The 17,352-nt window shown below is 35.8% G+C and overlaps 1 protein-coding gene across 5 annotated transcripts in view; it reads right to left on the reverse strand.

The window, feature by feature from the left end:
- grin2bb (glutamate receptor, ionotropic, N-methyl D-aspartate 2B, genome duplicate b) overlaps positions 1-17,352 on the reverse strand; it is an 89,140-nt gene that overhangs the window by 17,069 nt on the left and 54,719 nt on the right. For all 5 annotated transcript variants that reach the window (XM_026272952.1, XM_026272957.1, XM_026272945.1 and 2 more), the window contains 7 exons: positions 9,145-9,259; positions 8,681-8,889; positions 7,507-7,678; positions 5,702-5,855; positions 5,482-5,607; positions 3,802-4,031; positions 2,725-2,885 (listed from right to left, as the gene is read on the reverse strand). In XM_026272952.1, the coding sequence (XP_026128737.1) occupies positions 2,725-2,885; positions 3,802-4,031; positions 5,482-5,607; positions 5,702-5,855; positions 7,507-7,678; positions 8,681-8,889; positions 9,145-9,259 (1,167 nt within the window). The remainder of the gene's footprint in view (positions 1-2,724; positions 2,886-3,801; positions 4,032-5,481; positions 5,608-5,701; positions 5,856-7,506; positions 7,679-8,680; positions 8,890-9,144; positions 9,260-17,352) is intronic.

Here is a 17,352-nt window from a genome sequence, read left to right on the forward strand (position 1 = left end):
AATTAAAGTTGTAGCATAACCATTCGGAGAACCATTATGTGTGAACTGAATTTGGTGGAAGTACAGTGTGTTACAGTACATTTATTAACTATTGTTCATAATTAAAAAAAATTCATCAAAAGTCTGCCAAAGTAATTCCTTTTAAAATCAAAGTTGTGGTATAAACAGCAGTAGAGGAGTGATGTGTGAACTGAATTTGGTGGAAGTACGGTGTGCTACAGTAAAGTTATTAACTATTATGTTCAATAACAGGTGAAGTAATTAATTATTTTAAATAATAAAAAATCATACTTTTGAAATGAGTGTTGTAGTATAACCAGTAGGAGAGCATTGATGTGTGAACTGAATTTGGTGAAAGTACAGTGTGTTACAGTAACGTTGTTGACGTTTTCATAATTAAAAAAAATCGTAAAATTGTGCAAAAGCAACTATTTTTAAAACCAACATTGTAGTATAAGCAGCAGGAGAGCAGTGATGTGTGAACTGAATTTGGTGATACTACAGTGTGTTACTGTGAAGTTGTTGAGTATTTTATTAGTAACCTTTTTCGCGTTTCGCACTTTGCAGACGGTCCCTTAGGACTTGTCTCTCAGACGCCAGCGCATTGAGATCAACGTATTTTGTACAGAGCGGAGGAAAGCTTGTTTTCAGGCAAACTCGCTTGTAGCTCGTTTACTACATCACTACGAGTAAAAAGAGGCATAATTCGTGTACCAAAAACGTTTTGCTCGCGAGTTATTGATCCGGAAAAGTCGAATCTGTGAATATCTTTGCCAGTTTTACCAAACTGGCCGACGAGACTCCCCGGAAAATGCACAACCTCACTAAGACTATTATAACTCGAGGATCGACATCGGAGTTTTGTGACGGCTGCAAAATGTCCAAGTGTATCCAATATAGATTCAACTCGTAGCAAAATGAAGTCATCATCATCCGAAATGTTTGCTAGCTGGTTTAATTCTGCTGCTATACTGGCCATAACCGCCATTTGAGTTCCTCCACGAAACAGCGTAATTGAGCCACACCCACTCATTAACATATAATTTGCATGCAGGTTGTCTTTGAAAATGAAAACGAAAATGAAAACTGAAATAAAAGAGGAGTTAAAATGAAAAGTAAAATTTACATTTAAATTTGAATTGTGTCACTATTATTTCGTGAGCGTTAATAAAGAGCTTTGCAAAAGCTGTATTTGTAGTTTATTTTTCACGTTTGGCTTTTCATTTTAATATTGGCAGTCTTGCCTCGAGACTGTATTGAAAATCAAATGTGAAATCACCAATTGCATTTTATATTTCAATTTGACAGGGATGTAACTGTGAAAATGAAATCATTTAATTTAATTCTCAATTTTGTCACATATTTTGCGTACAGTTTTCTGTAATGAAATCGTTAATCTGGTTTTAATTTTCATTTAAATCATTTAATTTATTTATTTAAATTTGGCAGAAAATGCCTTCCATAGTATGGGCGGGTCCACAAGCACATACACACTGCTTATTAAACACAGGGACGCACAGCATACAAATCCGTCATAGCACGAGTGCAACTGGCTCTTAAACGGAATGGAACTTGAAACTCTGATTGGTTTATTGCACATTACGCCCAAAAAACACCCATTACTCATTAAGAGAACCATTTTTCCGTGGTTAAAATAGCAAAAGTGGATTTGGATATGCCTTGAGTGCACCTGCGCCATGCGCTTTACACTTTGTGTTTAGATCATTAAAATAGGGCCCTACGTTTTTTTTTGTCTGTGTAGTTTTTATTAAGTTATAGTTGATTTAGTTACTTTAGTCTTTCATCTTTAAACAATGAGTAGTTTTGATTTGGCAACTAGCTGAAATCAAGTAAGCTTTTGTTCTAATTATTATGCATATTTTATGAGCTCGTCTTAAGTGAGAGACTACATGGAATTTGTGATTTTAACAATGTATTTTTTTTGTCTGTAGTTTTTAAGGTCTCATTAGTTAATGTTAAAGTATTACATAAGCATTAAACAAGCAATGCATTTGTTACAATATTCATTCATCTTTATGTTAGTTAAAAACTGTTCATTGGTATAATTAAATAATATAAACAGATAGCTACTTTTGATTTTAATAATGTATTAGTGAATGTTGACATTAAAAGTAACTAAGATATTCTGAATTATTTTTCATTGTTAGTTCATGTTAACTAATGTTAACAAATGGAACTTTATTCAGTTCATTTTTTCTCAAAGTGTACTCATTTTCCTTCATTAAAACGTTTTAAACCTATTCACTTTTTATCAGTTTTTTTTAAATGATGTATGCTCAAATGGAATAAAGACTCCTAATAAATGCTTTTATGTAGCATTTAAATTTTTTTACATAAAGTAGGTTGCATCCAATCAGCTGCCATGTTGAGACTACATGACCAGCTAAAAACCATTAGCCTTATCCTGGTAAAAGTTTCAGTCAGCCCAACATGATAGTCATATCAACCAGCACAACATGAACAAAAAAATTACTGAGTGTACCTTTAAAATGTACACTATTAGTCCTGATAAAATAAAGGACAGTAAAATAAAATCATTCTTTACCAATCAGCATCTTCATACAAAGTCCCTTCAGGATGCCTCCACCCACCCACTTACTGACACACTGTAGTTACTGCTGTCCTACAAGCTTTTCATCTCCCTGTCTTCCCACCCTTTATATTCTTTTCATGCAGATATCATCTCTCTCTCTTCGTTCTCACCCCGTCTTCAGGCTGTGGAGGGCCTCGTTTACGTTCTTCTGGTGGAAGCTGGTCATATAGGAGTGCATCTCTTTGTAGTTGTTCCTTATGTTTCTCTCTGTGCTGCCATTGGGCACAGTACCAAAGCGGAATGGAGGGGAGAAGTCATTCGGATGTTGAAACTAAATAAAAGAGAGAGAAATATATATATAGACACATATATAACTCAGCGGTGTCCACATTGTCGATGAACACTCGAGGGACAGAGTGTGAGGAGAGGTGTCAGATCTTTTTTTCCCCACCATTCATAATATAACTATTTCCAGTGTAAACACACAGACTATGTTCTCTACACACTCAAAGCTGCGCCAGACATAAAAAGTAAAGCATGACTTGGAGTAAAAAACAAAATCTAACCACATTAATTATTAAAGAAGCTACAGCACCCTTAGAGTCAAATCTTATTTTCTGTTTCATAACGGTTGGCTAATTCACATTAGCCCTTTTTTTTTGTTTTGTTTACACGCGAAGATGACATGGAAAAATTAATAATCATAATTACCACAAAACCAGTCAGCATGTGTTTGCCCAAATATGTCATCAGTCATCAGAGGATCATAAACAGTAATATTAGGATGTCATATGCAAAACTGTGCAGTGTAAAGCATGCATGAATTCACTTATGAACAAAAATTATTCAATGTTAAAACCATAAAGTAGTAAGTAACATTTTTAAATCACCAGAGCCTCAGAAAACCCACAAATGGCTTACACATAGCTGCATTTGCACATTAAAGAACAGAAGAACATTTTATAACATCAAAACAAATTACACAGTGCACCTTTACTATTTAATAATTTATTGGCTAGTCTGTGCAAATTAACCTTAGCTGTTTAACACCAAGGATAAAGTAGTGTCTGTGGTATCAATTCAAGTCACGTTCAGTTCAAGGCAGCCTTTGGGGGGAAAAAAACTGCTTTTTATGTTCTGGAGGTGGAATAGATCAAATTTTTTGACAGTAGGATAAATGAGATCAATAAGTACTATATTTTTAATAAGAGCACATGCTGTTAAATTTGACCAATAAGCCCTGTTACCTTTTTATCACTCAGACCCGTCACCTGGTCCACATATTCCTCTTGAATCATAAATGCGGCCAGGTTGGCAGTGTAGCTGGCCAGGAAAATCACAGCGAAGAAGGCCCACACCGAGACCATGATCTTGCTCGTAGTGCCTTTGGGGTTCTGCACAGGCACAGAGTTATTGAAGACCAAACCCCAAAGAAGCCAAATAGCTTTTCCAATGGTGAAGGAAGGACCGCCAGGCTCTGAGGGTGTGTAAAGAGGTAGAGAAATTGAAATAGAGAGTTATTACTTTATAATTTAATAGGAATAAGAGAGGAGTAAATGGGCAGAGGGAGAAAATCCATGATAAGTAGCCATAAATGAACTATTCAGTTTTGATTTTAGTCAAAAGAATCAATAATATTCAGTAGGGGTGTAACGGTTCACAAAATTCATGGTTCGGTTCGGTTCGATACACTGATGTCACGGTTCGGTTCAGTACGTTTTAGATACAGCAAAATGTAAAAACATCTCAACTTTTCAGAATGCCGCAAGCGCACCGCGGGTCATGTGACAAGAACTAACCAATCAGCTTCATCCTTTACCGTAACAACGGCTGCATCCGAAAACTGAAAAATGCTGCCTTCGGAGGATGCATTCCAAGGTAGGAAGACATCAAGGCACGTCCGAAATCAATGTCAGCTTCATTTCCTGTCTCCTGAGATGCCTTCATCTGGTCGGTTTTTGAAGGCAGCATAGATGTATCCTTCGGTGCCTTTGATATCCCACAATCCTGTGCGTTCCATTCTGTGACCGTTAAGCCAAAAAATAAAGATGGCGTCTGAAAGTTGCGGTCGGTGGTCAGTTTGTGTGTAAATGTATGTTTCTGAACAACGTTTCAGATCTGAGGGGGCTTTGCCCCCTTTTGCCCCCTTGTGGCGCCGGGCCTGCCAGATACTGACACACTAAGGTGATGTCGGCGTAAATGAGTTGATGTTTCAAGTATTCCCGCTGGTGTTGTTTTTTTTTTTTTTTTTATTCCCGCTGGTGTACCCTATTGTCATGTAGCAGATGCGACCGTTGTTTTTTTATCCACCACTCTCTTGCCATCACCATTATAGCTTACAGGGAATCCAAAGTGCACCCAAACACCAGACCTGTTGGTTACTGGAGGATCTTCTATTTCTGGTCTGTTAAACGCATTGGCCACCGCGTACCGTGCATGAACTGCTCACTCACTCAGCGCGTACTGAGTGAGCGAGCGCCTGCGCCTGACTGAGTAGCGTAACATAAACATAAGTTGGTGTTTTTTTCTTCTTCGGGGGTGTCAGGGGCGTTGCCTGTTACGTCGTTTGGGTTATTGGGCTACCTTGTTGAACGGATATCATTATATTTCACTTTTTTTTTTTTATATATAATTAATTAGTTCAATAAGAATACGCGTATCGTTACACCCCTAATATTCAGACAACCCAACCAATACAGCACAGAAATGTGGATCTAATGTACAAAAACTAAAAGAAGAGGTTATATATATATATATATATATATATATATATATATATATATATATATATATTTAATGACTATAACTATTAGCAATTTTTAGATGGCTAGAAAATGAAGACATAAAGCTAGATATACAAACTGTATGCTGGTGTTATGTATAAGGGCTTTAGATGTGTGTGTGTGTGTGTGTGTGTGTGTGTGCACCTCGTCCATCAGCCAAGCAGCGATTATAGCCAACAGGACTGAAGTACTCAAAAACGAAGACAGCCACGGCTGAAACTATCAACAGCATAACGAACATCATTACCCAGACATCAGCGCTGAAGGGCTCTGAGTGCAAAAAAAGAAGGGGAATGAAATCAGGAGCACACTTGAAGTTAGAATTTGATCTTGGATGCCATTACAGTGTGTATTTAGTACTAACCTAAAAAGGCAGAAGGCGACACTGTGCCATTGCTACGAGAGACCATGACACTAATCCCAGTCTCTATGAAGGGCACAGAGAAGTCAATGACCTCTGACCTCTCTTCATTAATGGTCAGGGACCCGACTGCCATGTGGGCATTCTTCAACACCACCTAGACATGAGGAAAAAGGGCAGTTACACCGAACCTGGACTAGTCTAGGCATGCCGCAACAGTGTGAGAAGAAAAGGGTGAAAGACATAGAAAATGGAAACTATTGAATGAGAAAACCAAGACTGTGAGACCAAGGAAGCCAGAAATCAGGTTACTTCCTACAGTGGGCACTGTAGCTTTTAATAGCCATTTCAACTTCTTTTCAACCTTTCCCTAATCACCGCTTCCCCAAACCCTTCACTTGTTCAGGTATATTAAGAGTTACATATAAGGGGCCTCCGGTGATTTAGGAAAATGGGCCAAAACAGAGTTAATAAGGTGAATGTATGCTACAGGAACGATTTGTCTACATCAGGCTGACTCAAGGGGCCACAAAGCCGGATCTCTTTAGCCTTGAGGGCTGCACTCCTAATTTTATAGTGCCTCTGTTATATCAGAAAGGCTACTGAGTGTTATACACTTACACAACCATGTATCAACCTAAATCACTTCCATTATAATCAATGAAGCTGTACTGTAAGCGCTCATCTGTGGCACAGTTTGTTATAGATTTCTGCTTGATGTCAGACTTTTTAAAACTGCACTGTGGATTTACCACGTTATGTAGCAGAATCTGGAAAAACAGGCGGGCCACAAGAATGCCCTGTGGGCTGCATGTCGAGTAGTGCTATTCTATATCCGATTTTCTTTCTCTGCTTTTTTAAAATATGAGACTATATTTTGCATATTTGCTTGATTATATGTTGCGTTATATCATCTATCACTGAACATGAGCATGTCTTGGAGCATTAGATCTCGTAAAGACATTAAGTAAATATAAAGCAAGCTACCATGAGTCTGTGGCTCCAAATGTGGTGCAGTTCTCAGAGTTTTCCTAAGACTAGGACCGAAAGGGAACTGCATAACATTCATTTCAACAGTGGATTTACATATGATCCTGTAACTCATATTATTTCTCATCTGAATTAATGCACCAGCTGTATTTTCCCTTGGGCTTGTGCAAACTCACTCGCACACATTTCCTCTTTCTTTCATCTGTTCTTGTCATGAGATATACTTTTCAGAATTTCATTTATATATATATATATATATATATATATATATATATATATATATATATATATATATATATATATATATATATATATAATAAAAAAATCCATAGATGTTCCAGAACTGTTCTAGTGGTTACTGTACACTTATGCATGAAAGGTTATTGTCGTTAACTAAAACTAAACCCACAAAAAAGTTAATTATTTGTAATTAATAAATGAAAACATTAACTGAAATAAAATATAAAATAACAAACACACATACACACACATACGAATACATAAATAAAATGAAATCTTAATAAATTTATATAGAAATTTTAAAATGACAAAAAAAAAAACACAATAAAATTACTAAAACTTAAACTTAATAAAATAAATAAATTCAAAATATTAACAAACACTATAATACTTGTAGTATATCATATATATTGAATATGCTCCTCCCATCCATCATATGCAGGGTTATGGTAAAACAGGAAGAACAAAAGTGTTTGATCCAGCAAGCTCTTGAATGAGAAACAACCTGCTGTATTCAACCCAATCTCTGTGTTTGATGAGAACGAGAGGTTTTTTACTAGAAGAATTCTGAAACTAACCTCTCCGACCATGCCATTCCATGTGCCGTTGATCTTTTTGCCATGCTTCCCATTGGTCACCAGGTAGAGATCGTAGGTGAATTTTACAGTCTTGGCAATCTTTTTGAGGATGTCTATACAGAAGCCCTTGCAACAGCGTTTAATGTAGATCCCCGAATCTCTTGTCTGATTTCTAGAAATAGGAAAAGTTGAGAAGATTAATGTGAGCACACAGGAAGTAATTTTTCTAAATACCGAAGACAGTGTTTAACAAATTTTGCCTTAGCTGTTCATCAATCCTTAATCAAAATACCATTTCCTAATAAATCTGCATCTGAAAAAATCAATCAATGAGTCAACACAACATCAAAATGACTAATGAACACTGCACTGACTATTGCATTGACTACACTGGAACCAAAGACGTAAATTTGTCAAAATGTACATTAATCCCAGATCATTTCTAATAATAAATGAGTGTTTTAGCAATAATTTATTACAAGAATGCTAAATGAATTTAACACTAATTTAACAGATAGTTTATAATCAGTATTAAAAAGAGACATAAGCCACCAGTTTAATCCATTAATAAATCTGTTTTACATTAATAGTTCAATACTGTATACACCACACTTTCTTACTATATGATAAAATCTGGACCTGACAGTGACAGAACACCTTGAACTTGAAAACTGAATGGAGGATCTGTACAACATAGAGCTCTCATGAGACAAATCTGCATTTTGGCAGTGAAGATTAATGACTGATCTCATATTGATCTCATGCAATAACTGATTTTAGATAGCAGATTTAAGATATTTTACCTATACTATGTAGATTTATCCATCTTGGATATGGTTAAGAAAATCTTCACAGAAATACAGACAGCTTGGTATGCCTCAGACCACCGAAAAAACAATAATTTTTTCACTTTTCTAATTTGGTCTATTTGGTCACTTGGTATTTGGACTTTTTACTAATCCTACAATCTTCTGTTTATTTCCACATTTAAATATTTTCACTGTCCGTTTTTTTGGACCTCACTGTATTCATCTGTGATTTAGACAACATTTTCAGTATACAACTTGTAACATCTGCTGTGAAATCGGAGACGAATCTGAATTTTGCACCAAACCGCAGCACTTTTTCTGAATATTTGCACTGAATATCATATCTATTCTTATTGGATTCTCACTGGATTTTGAGCTGTTTTCTGCACGGCACTGTATTCCTCATGCAGGTGCCACTGAGGGGGTCAACATCCTCCACAATAACAAATGGAGCCTCCTCCAGTGTAACAATAGACAGGTGGTCGTCCTCCCGCTCCCCAGCATCCGAGTAGAGCTCAAACCGAGGCCACACGTGGTACTTCATTGACAGAGACCCATTCTCCCATTTACCGACCTGCGAAAGTGTAAAGAGGGCAAGATGAGAGCAGAATACGAAAGAAGGATAATGAGTGAGATAATGAGAGGGTGTTGAGGTTGAAGTGGCTAGGATTGGATTAGTGCAGACTAAATTTGAGGATGGCTGAAATCTTGAATTAAGATAAAGAGAGATATAGAGTAAATGAAGGTTGATAATTACATCAGGGAACTGCACAGTCATGAGTTAAGAGAAATTAACAAGCAAAATAGAGAAATGAGGAAAATTACCCACCCTTTCATACTGCCTCTCCTTATTTAACAGTATAATAACCAACTTTGGGTGCATCTGAAAACCATCCTCACTGAAGGAGAGGTTGCGCCCTTCAAATGTCACATTCATGAGGTACCTGAAGAGAAAACAGAGTGAATACATTAGACCAAACACATTTGGTGATTATTACCACAAAGGCACCTTCCTCGCTTAAACCTGTGTAGCATAAATATTTTCAGAACGAATCGAAGCAATTTACAGGATCCCTCAATGTCAGCATTTTACATGGCTTTCTGCTGTACCTAGTATATGGGTTCCTGCACACTATCCGCACATGTCCACACACATTTATAATGCAGGAAAGCAGGTTGGTTGCTAGAGGCTATAGCAAATTATATTCACAATGGCAAATGTGAATCTGGCAGCCTCCTGGTCACAAAACTACTATTATGACTCTTGAGGAGCTGGTAATAACATATAGTACTCATGAACCCAATAAAATATAATAATCCAGGGAAAAACATTTATTACGGAGTGATATTACATATCAGATTTGATAACTGATATCCTAGCTTTTAGTAAAAAGTTGCTGTTAATGTGTAGCATTTTTCAACATTATAATTATAAACCAGTTTGCTGCATCTCGAAACCCTTTGGCTTTGCATTTGCTTGGAAGGGATGCTGTAGATGAGACAGCAAGCACTGCATGATGAATAGTTTCATCCAAATGTCAAGTTTTTTTTTTCAAAAACAGCATGCTTCACCTCCATCACTTAGGAATTAATCCTTGTCACGCAACCTTAAGAACCAGAGCATCTTGACTACATTGCCTTAGATAGTTTTTGACATGTTCAGCCATAAACTGTTTATTTCAGTGTGGACAGCGATATCTATTGTAATGGTTTATTTACTAAGTGAACAGATCATACAAAGTTAGCAACAACAAAAAAAAGCCTTATTTACTGGTCCTCAAGCCCGGAGTGCCTCATGGCTCAGTATTTGATCCTTTTATTTTTTCTATCTACATCAGATCACCCTGCATTGCTATCTAATCAGATTGTAAATTTGATTCCTCCTCCTCACTGGCCCACCAAATTTTGTCAAATAACCCCTTCAAGTTCATACAAAATACTTTCGGTCGAGTTGTAATTAACCTCTGTTGTAATTAACCTCTTTCATGTCACTAACCTACTCCACAGACAAATTTGGGCAGTACTTAATGGACTGTCTGAGTCTAGTGACTCATCTTTACTGACCTCATCTAGCACTTAGACATCTGAACTGCATCAGCAATGATTTAGCATTCTTATATTGTTCTTCTTGTTGCCCTTTAGATCTAACTTAACACTCGATTTATTAGTATTCTTGGCCACAGTTCCAGCATTTGGCATATAGATGATATGTACATGAATTCATAATAAGATGTAAAAGAAATGAAGATTTATAATATATGAATACAAATATAAAGACAAAGAATATAATGTTATGGGAGACTACGGTGAGTAGTAATTAGAGCAATATATTACACAAATGTCTTTTTTTCTAGCAGTGATTTTTGGCTTCCTCTTAACAAAAATATCAATATCATATTTTGGCAGCACTTTTGTTTAGGGACCAATTCTCACTATTGACAAGTTGCTTATTAACATGCATATTGGCTGTTTATTAGTACTGATAAAGCACATATTAATGCCTTATATTGCATGACCATATTCTAGTTTCCTTAATACTACACAATACCTAAACTTTACAAGTACCTTACTAACTATTAATAAGGCGCAAATCAAGATTTTAGTGAGGCAGTAGTAGTTAATAGTTAGTGAAATGTGGAATTGGTCCCCAAACTAAAGTGTGAGAAATATTTTTAGTATATATATATATATATATAGACAGGAGTCAAATATATTTATATATTATTATATAATTATATACTTATTAATATTTTATAGTAAATTAGTTTCATTGATTAACTATAATCCAAACGTAACCAAATAATACTCAAAAGTGGAAAAGTGTGAGTGGAGGACAACTGTCTTTTTATTCATCATTTTTAAATGGACATGTTCTAAATTAAGATTTTTTTTACCAAAATATTGATAATTTTGTACATTGACACTTTTGCTATTTCATGAATTGTTATTTTATAATAAATCTGTGAAATTAACTGTATCTGTTTTTACTTGGAAATGATAGTGGAAATGTTAAAAGCTTTTCTGTAGCCAAGATGTTCAGAAATTGATTTTTGTACCTTGAGCAATATTACTGTATGTACGACAACCAGCCCCAGTGTTCCCAATAGATAAATAAGAAAAGGTGCTTAGATGGAGACACTTTTCTATTAATTCACCCTACTCTGTCAAGCACAGAACATAAATATCCCCACAGTAATAAAGCACATCGGCAATAAAACTTCATGAAACAGAATTGCATGCATAAGTCGTTTCCCTTTTCTTCCATCTGGGTGTAAAATTTATGACGTAGAAGAACTGACCCAATTTAGACAGTGACTGCAAATCAGTCTGTAGTCAGGTGTGTGTGTTTGTGCCCTTGAGTGCTGATACCCGCACAGATTTTCATCATAGCATGATTATCATGTATGTGTGTCAACAAGTTTTGTGTCAGAGCCAGTGAAAACTCTCTGGTGCACTCCTCGCTCTCTTGCCTCCATCTGTGGGCTGTTGTTGCCATGACAACAATAGGCCTCATGAAAAGACTCACCACACAAGAAATAAATATCTGCTCTAAACAAGACAGAATGAAAGAGAAATATGCACCGAGGCCAGAGAGCAGAATGACCAAATAAATAGTGAGTATTTCTCATGTATGTACAATACAGTGGAGGAAGACTGTAAAGCAATGCTGTACATCTATACATACAGAAGCCAACATAAAAAATGGGCTTCTGGGAGGAGGTATATAACATCTGGAGAAAGCTAATCGTTAGCATATCAATGGCATTCACAGGTCTGGCACAGGAGCCTCCAAAAGTATAGCATGTGACTTGAATTCTGATATTTTTCTCATGAGTGCTTGGAAGGTGCATGAAAATGACAACACTGCGCTCTTCACATCAAATACTAAAAAAACTCATTTACTGGCTCTCCACCCTGGAGTCCCTCATGGCTCAGTATTTGGTCCTTTAATTTTTTATTTTTTTTCAATTTACTTCAGATTAACCTGGAATGCAATATAATCATAGCTAATTTTGAATAGCTATCAATGGAAAAATACACTGTATGCCAACTTAATGGTGTATTTACAGCAACCACCAGCAGGGGCTAAATAAATCATTCTAACGAGTCAAACATAACCCATGATCTTTTACAACAGAACTTACAAAAGGTTTTGGACATGTATTTAAACACCAAGATATCCTTGTTAGCATGGTACATATAAAGTATCGATAAGACTGCCATAGTCATTTTTTGTTATATTAACACTACACTCACAAGAAAAGGTTCTATATAGAACCCGGTAGGGGTTCCCATCATGGGATCAATTTATGGATTTAATTTTCGTTATATTTTAATAAAATGTTACTTAAACAGATCATATAGATACTTTTTCACTAGGACAATTTTAATAACAATAAGGATAACACATCAAAGTATTATGTGATTATTTAAGACACTTTTATTAGGATTTACAATCACAAAAGCAATATAGAACACACAGCAATTCACAGTGCAACAGTTGACATAAATCCACTAACAGGACCCACCTTAAAAAAACCTTCCTATTCAGTGCACCTAAAATGTATAATTATTGTAGAATTTCTTTGATAAAAAGTGCAGAAAAAAGGTATGTCAGCACCAACCCCAAACTGCAAACAGATACGTATGAGAGGATGTGTGAGAAAGAGAGAGGGAGAGAGAGACCCACGAGCATATAAAATGCGTTACCATGGTGCCCACAACCATATCAATCACCAAGCAATCTGCTGTGTTGCCATGGGAACAGTAATCTCACCGATTTAGTGAGGGAGAAAGAGAGGAAGAGACATGGAGAGAGAGGCAGCATCTTTTGTACTTACAGTGAGATGCATGATGCAGCAAAGACGCATTTATCTGTCGCCATAAATACAAACAGATCGATATTGGACATGACAGCCAACCAGATTTATCGTATCCATCATTTTTCAGTTCTAGCATTGATCTGACATTAGAAAGCTCATCTTCAGGATTATCAGACACCCATTTAAAAGCACAGCCGTTCAAGGATCCATAAATTACTTGATCTCACATTCAAGGGTTTCCATTCATATTTCATTTTGGACCTGACATAACATCTCCTGGCTTGATACTGTGCCAATTCATGATACTTGTCAAGGCTGAGAAACAGCCTCTCGGGGTCAACAGGGAACAGCTTTAACAACCATCAAAATCTTGATTATAGGATTATATACATATATAAAAGCTAGTTCAAAATATCAATAAATACTATACTAAGTAATAATAATAAAGAAATAATACTAAAATATCAATGCAAGGTAGCAAACTCTTTCTCAAAAATATTCACTTGGAAATGTGAATAGTACAATAGTGCATTAACAATTAATTTTAAAATGGTAACACTGTCCAACAGTGACATCAGTGGATAAAGATTGAGGAGGAGGCAGTGTGTCTGGCCTCCCCTGAGCCCACGGGTGTCTGGCACATATTGGTTTCGCAGAGATCACTTGTTGAACTGGGCAAGAGAAGGCATGACCGACCAAAACAAACAAACAAACAAAAACTTAACTTGGTTGTTCTTTACATAAATAAAAGAAGTCCAGAGCTAGTGGTAATTCTTTTTCTTTAATATGTAGGTGGACCCAGCTTCAGATATGAATTTGAATTCAATGGCAAATCTGCACCTGAATTTAACAGCTAGATATTTTTTTTTAATATATTGAAAAAAAAAGAAGCTTTTTTCATGTAAAAGGTCATACAAGTTACATAAGGGTGAACATATGATCTTCAGTTTAAAGTTAATGATCTATGGAAGGTGCGATGTGATTGGACAGAAGAATTTGAAATGTGTGATATGATTGGCTGATTACTCAGTCAATGGGATAACACTTGCTCATGTTGTTCACAAATGGTCTGCAAATTGGCCAGGCAGGGTCAAACTATTGGAACTGGATGGACTAATTATAAAGTAAACAACTACCCTCGACATCACCACTTCTGGTCACATCACATCCGAATTGAAATGAACTTGAAATTACTTTAAATGATCTGTGGGTAAGCCGTTAGCACTCAGCTCAGTTAATTTAATACTGCACCTCTGTGTCGGCAACCTTCATGACAGCAACTGTGTTTATAGAGGATTAGCTGACTAATGGTCTGAAAATAATCTGACTATTAATAATAACAAATGACATATAAAATATGCTTTTTACTTTATATCTATAAAATTGCTTTTGAAGTAATACAAAAAGCGTCAACACATTTTAATGAGACTTGATGTGACTTGGTTTTAATAAACATTATGTTTATTAAGGACAGTTCACTGCAATATTAAGATTCTGTGACCATTTACTCTGAAACATAAAATAATTGATATGGAGAGTGTTTGTAAAATAAGTCGCTAAACAAGGTGTCTGTTTATTCGTGGGTAAACTGTCTAGTTAAAGGGATAGTTCCCCCCCAAAAAATGAAACTTCTGTCATCATTTACTCACCCTCCACTTGTTCCAAACTTTTAGGTTTCCGTCTTCTGTTGAACACAAAAGAAGATATTTTAAAGAATGTTGGTAACCAAGAAAGTTGATGGCAGTCACTGACTTCCACAGTATATATATATATATATATATATATATATATATATATATATATATATATATATATATATATATATATATATATATATACATATATTACTATGAAAGTCAATGTCTACTGTTTATTAACCAATATTCTTTAAAACATGTATTTTTGTGGTAAACAGTTGAATGAAATTCTTACAGATTTGGAATAACTTGAGGGTGAGTAAATAATGACAGAAGTTAAGATATTTGGTGGATTATGCCTTTGATATAAACAAACAAAACTAGTATGTTGATAATGTCAGGTAAATTGTGTTTCATTTTCCTGCAACTTCATAAACATCAACTGTAGCATGAATTTACAGTACATCTGATTAAAAGTCCCGCCAAAAGGGTGCTTTGTCTTCTCATTTGTGAAGACCACCTCACGTCACTGGTCTGGAGGGAAGGAGTCATGGCTGTTATGAGTCTGGAAGTAATTACAATGTTTGCCCACCAGCACTGGATTATTTTAATGCATCAACACGGGGGGACAATAATCTGCAGAGGATTTATAACGCATGAGGAATTATGACATCGTGATAGGAGTTCAACTAAACAGGATTTCAGATCGAACACAGATCGAATCATACTTTGGTCTCGTACCCTAAATTTAGAGCCACCCACAGTGCGATATATACATGATAGTGGATGTGGGCTGGGGAAGTGTGTATACATTTTTTTTAAGACTGTGTGTGTGTGTGTGTGTGTGTGTGTGTGTGTGTGTGTGTGTGTGTGTGTGTGTGTGTGTGTGTGTGTGTGTGTTTATGTATGCATTTTTAATTAAAGCAAGTTAAAGGCTCCTCGGTGAACCAGAGAATAATTACCTTTACCTACACAGGACACCATGTAATGATCAAACCCCTTCCCCAGGGAAACCTGTAGGCCTTTTAACACAGCAATACAGCACCAACACTAACACACTCTAATGGATAAACCTAAAACACACAGTGAAACATAGACACACACTTCCTCTCTGTGTAAAGGCTCACAAACACACTTTTGGGGATTGAGCTGTGTTTTTGAAAAGGCAGACAGTTCATGTTGTATTTTGTATTCTAAAAGTGTGAGAAAGCAAACAATACATGGAGACAGAAACAAAGTGTGTGACAGTGAGCAGAAAATAGCGAGATAGACAGAGAAAGAACTGTAAAAAGAAAGAATGCAAGGTTGAAGGGGTTCACGAGTGTACAACTGGTATCTTGACCTGCTTCTGAACAGTTATTGTCAGCGTCTTTCAGCAATGTCCAAAAGCATAATAAAAGCTTCCAAAACCACCTTATTAAACTTTCTGGGTGTCAGGTCTACTAGCCACCCAGTGATCCTGAGAAGGGCAGCCCGAGGGGCTACAATTAACTGAAGTGGAGGCAGCTTCACAAGCCTTGAGCACCTCAGAGGAGTCAAAGCATCAGAGAGACAAGCCACACAATCACACATGCGAGGGAAAACACATACAGAGTACACACACACACACACACACAGCAACAAACTTAGACACACTCACATTCATATTTTCAAGACTGGGGAGACTATATATACAGTAAGTTTAAGAGCAAGTCAATACAAAAAGAAACAAAATATATATTGTAATATTAAATAAGTAAATAAATACACATTTTAGAAAGTAGACATTTCTAACATTAAAAAATATTTTATATACAAAATTAATGTCTAAATGTACTCATTGTAAATTTATCCAATTTTAACAGTTACAAGGCTGTACAAATGCTACGGTAAAGACCTGTTCATTGGTTAATTGTTAGTTTTTTCTCATCAGTTGTTACCATGATTGTGTGTGTGTGTGTGTGTGTGTGTGTGTGTGTGTGTGTGTGTGTGTGTGTGACCCTGTGAACCTTCTATTATTATTATTATTCTATTTGTATTCATTTAAAATTTGCTTGTTATGAACTTTGATTCAAAACGTCGCTTTCTTGCCACCTGTGTATTTAAGGAGGTTTATCAGTATATTATAAAGTTTTTTTATTTAAAAAAACACGTTTTAGTAATTTTGAATATTAACATTATTTAACATTATTTTCTTTTACCTTTAAATTTAATCTGAAAAACCAGAGTTGCTGTTTTTCTGTAAATTTCACTGAAATGTAAACAGTGTAATATATTAATAATAAAAATGTAAAAGTTAGAATTCAGAAACTTTCAATGTCATTACCAAATGTTATCTTTTTTTTTAAATACAAAGTATTTGACAGTCATCAAAGGCTGAATCTATTTTAAAAATGTTAACGTGGAAATCAGTAGGGTGAAAAAATGCTAAAGGGTTTTAGAAAATCCATAAGCGAATGATATTTTATGTGGACATATTGCAAATATGATCAGACAGCAACAGCTGGGGGCCGGGGGGTCTCAAGAATAACTCACACATGTCCTTGCAATCAATTTATCCAACATAAGTACATGTAGCCTCATTTCACCCTGCTCTCA

Source organism: Carassius auratus, chromosome 1 (genome assembly GCF_003368295.1).
Source record: "Carassius auratus strain Wakin chromosome 1, ASM336829v1, whole genome shotgun sequence".
In the NCBI taxonomy this organism is placed as follows: domain Eukaryota; kingdom Metazoa; phylum Chordata; class Actinopteri; order Cypriniformes; family Cyprinidae; genus Carassius; species Carassius auratus.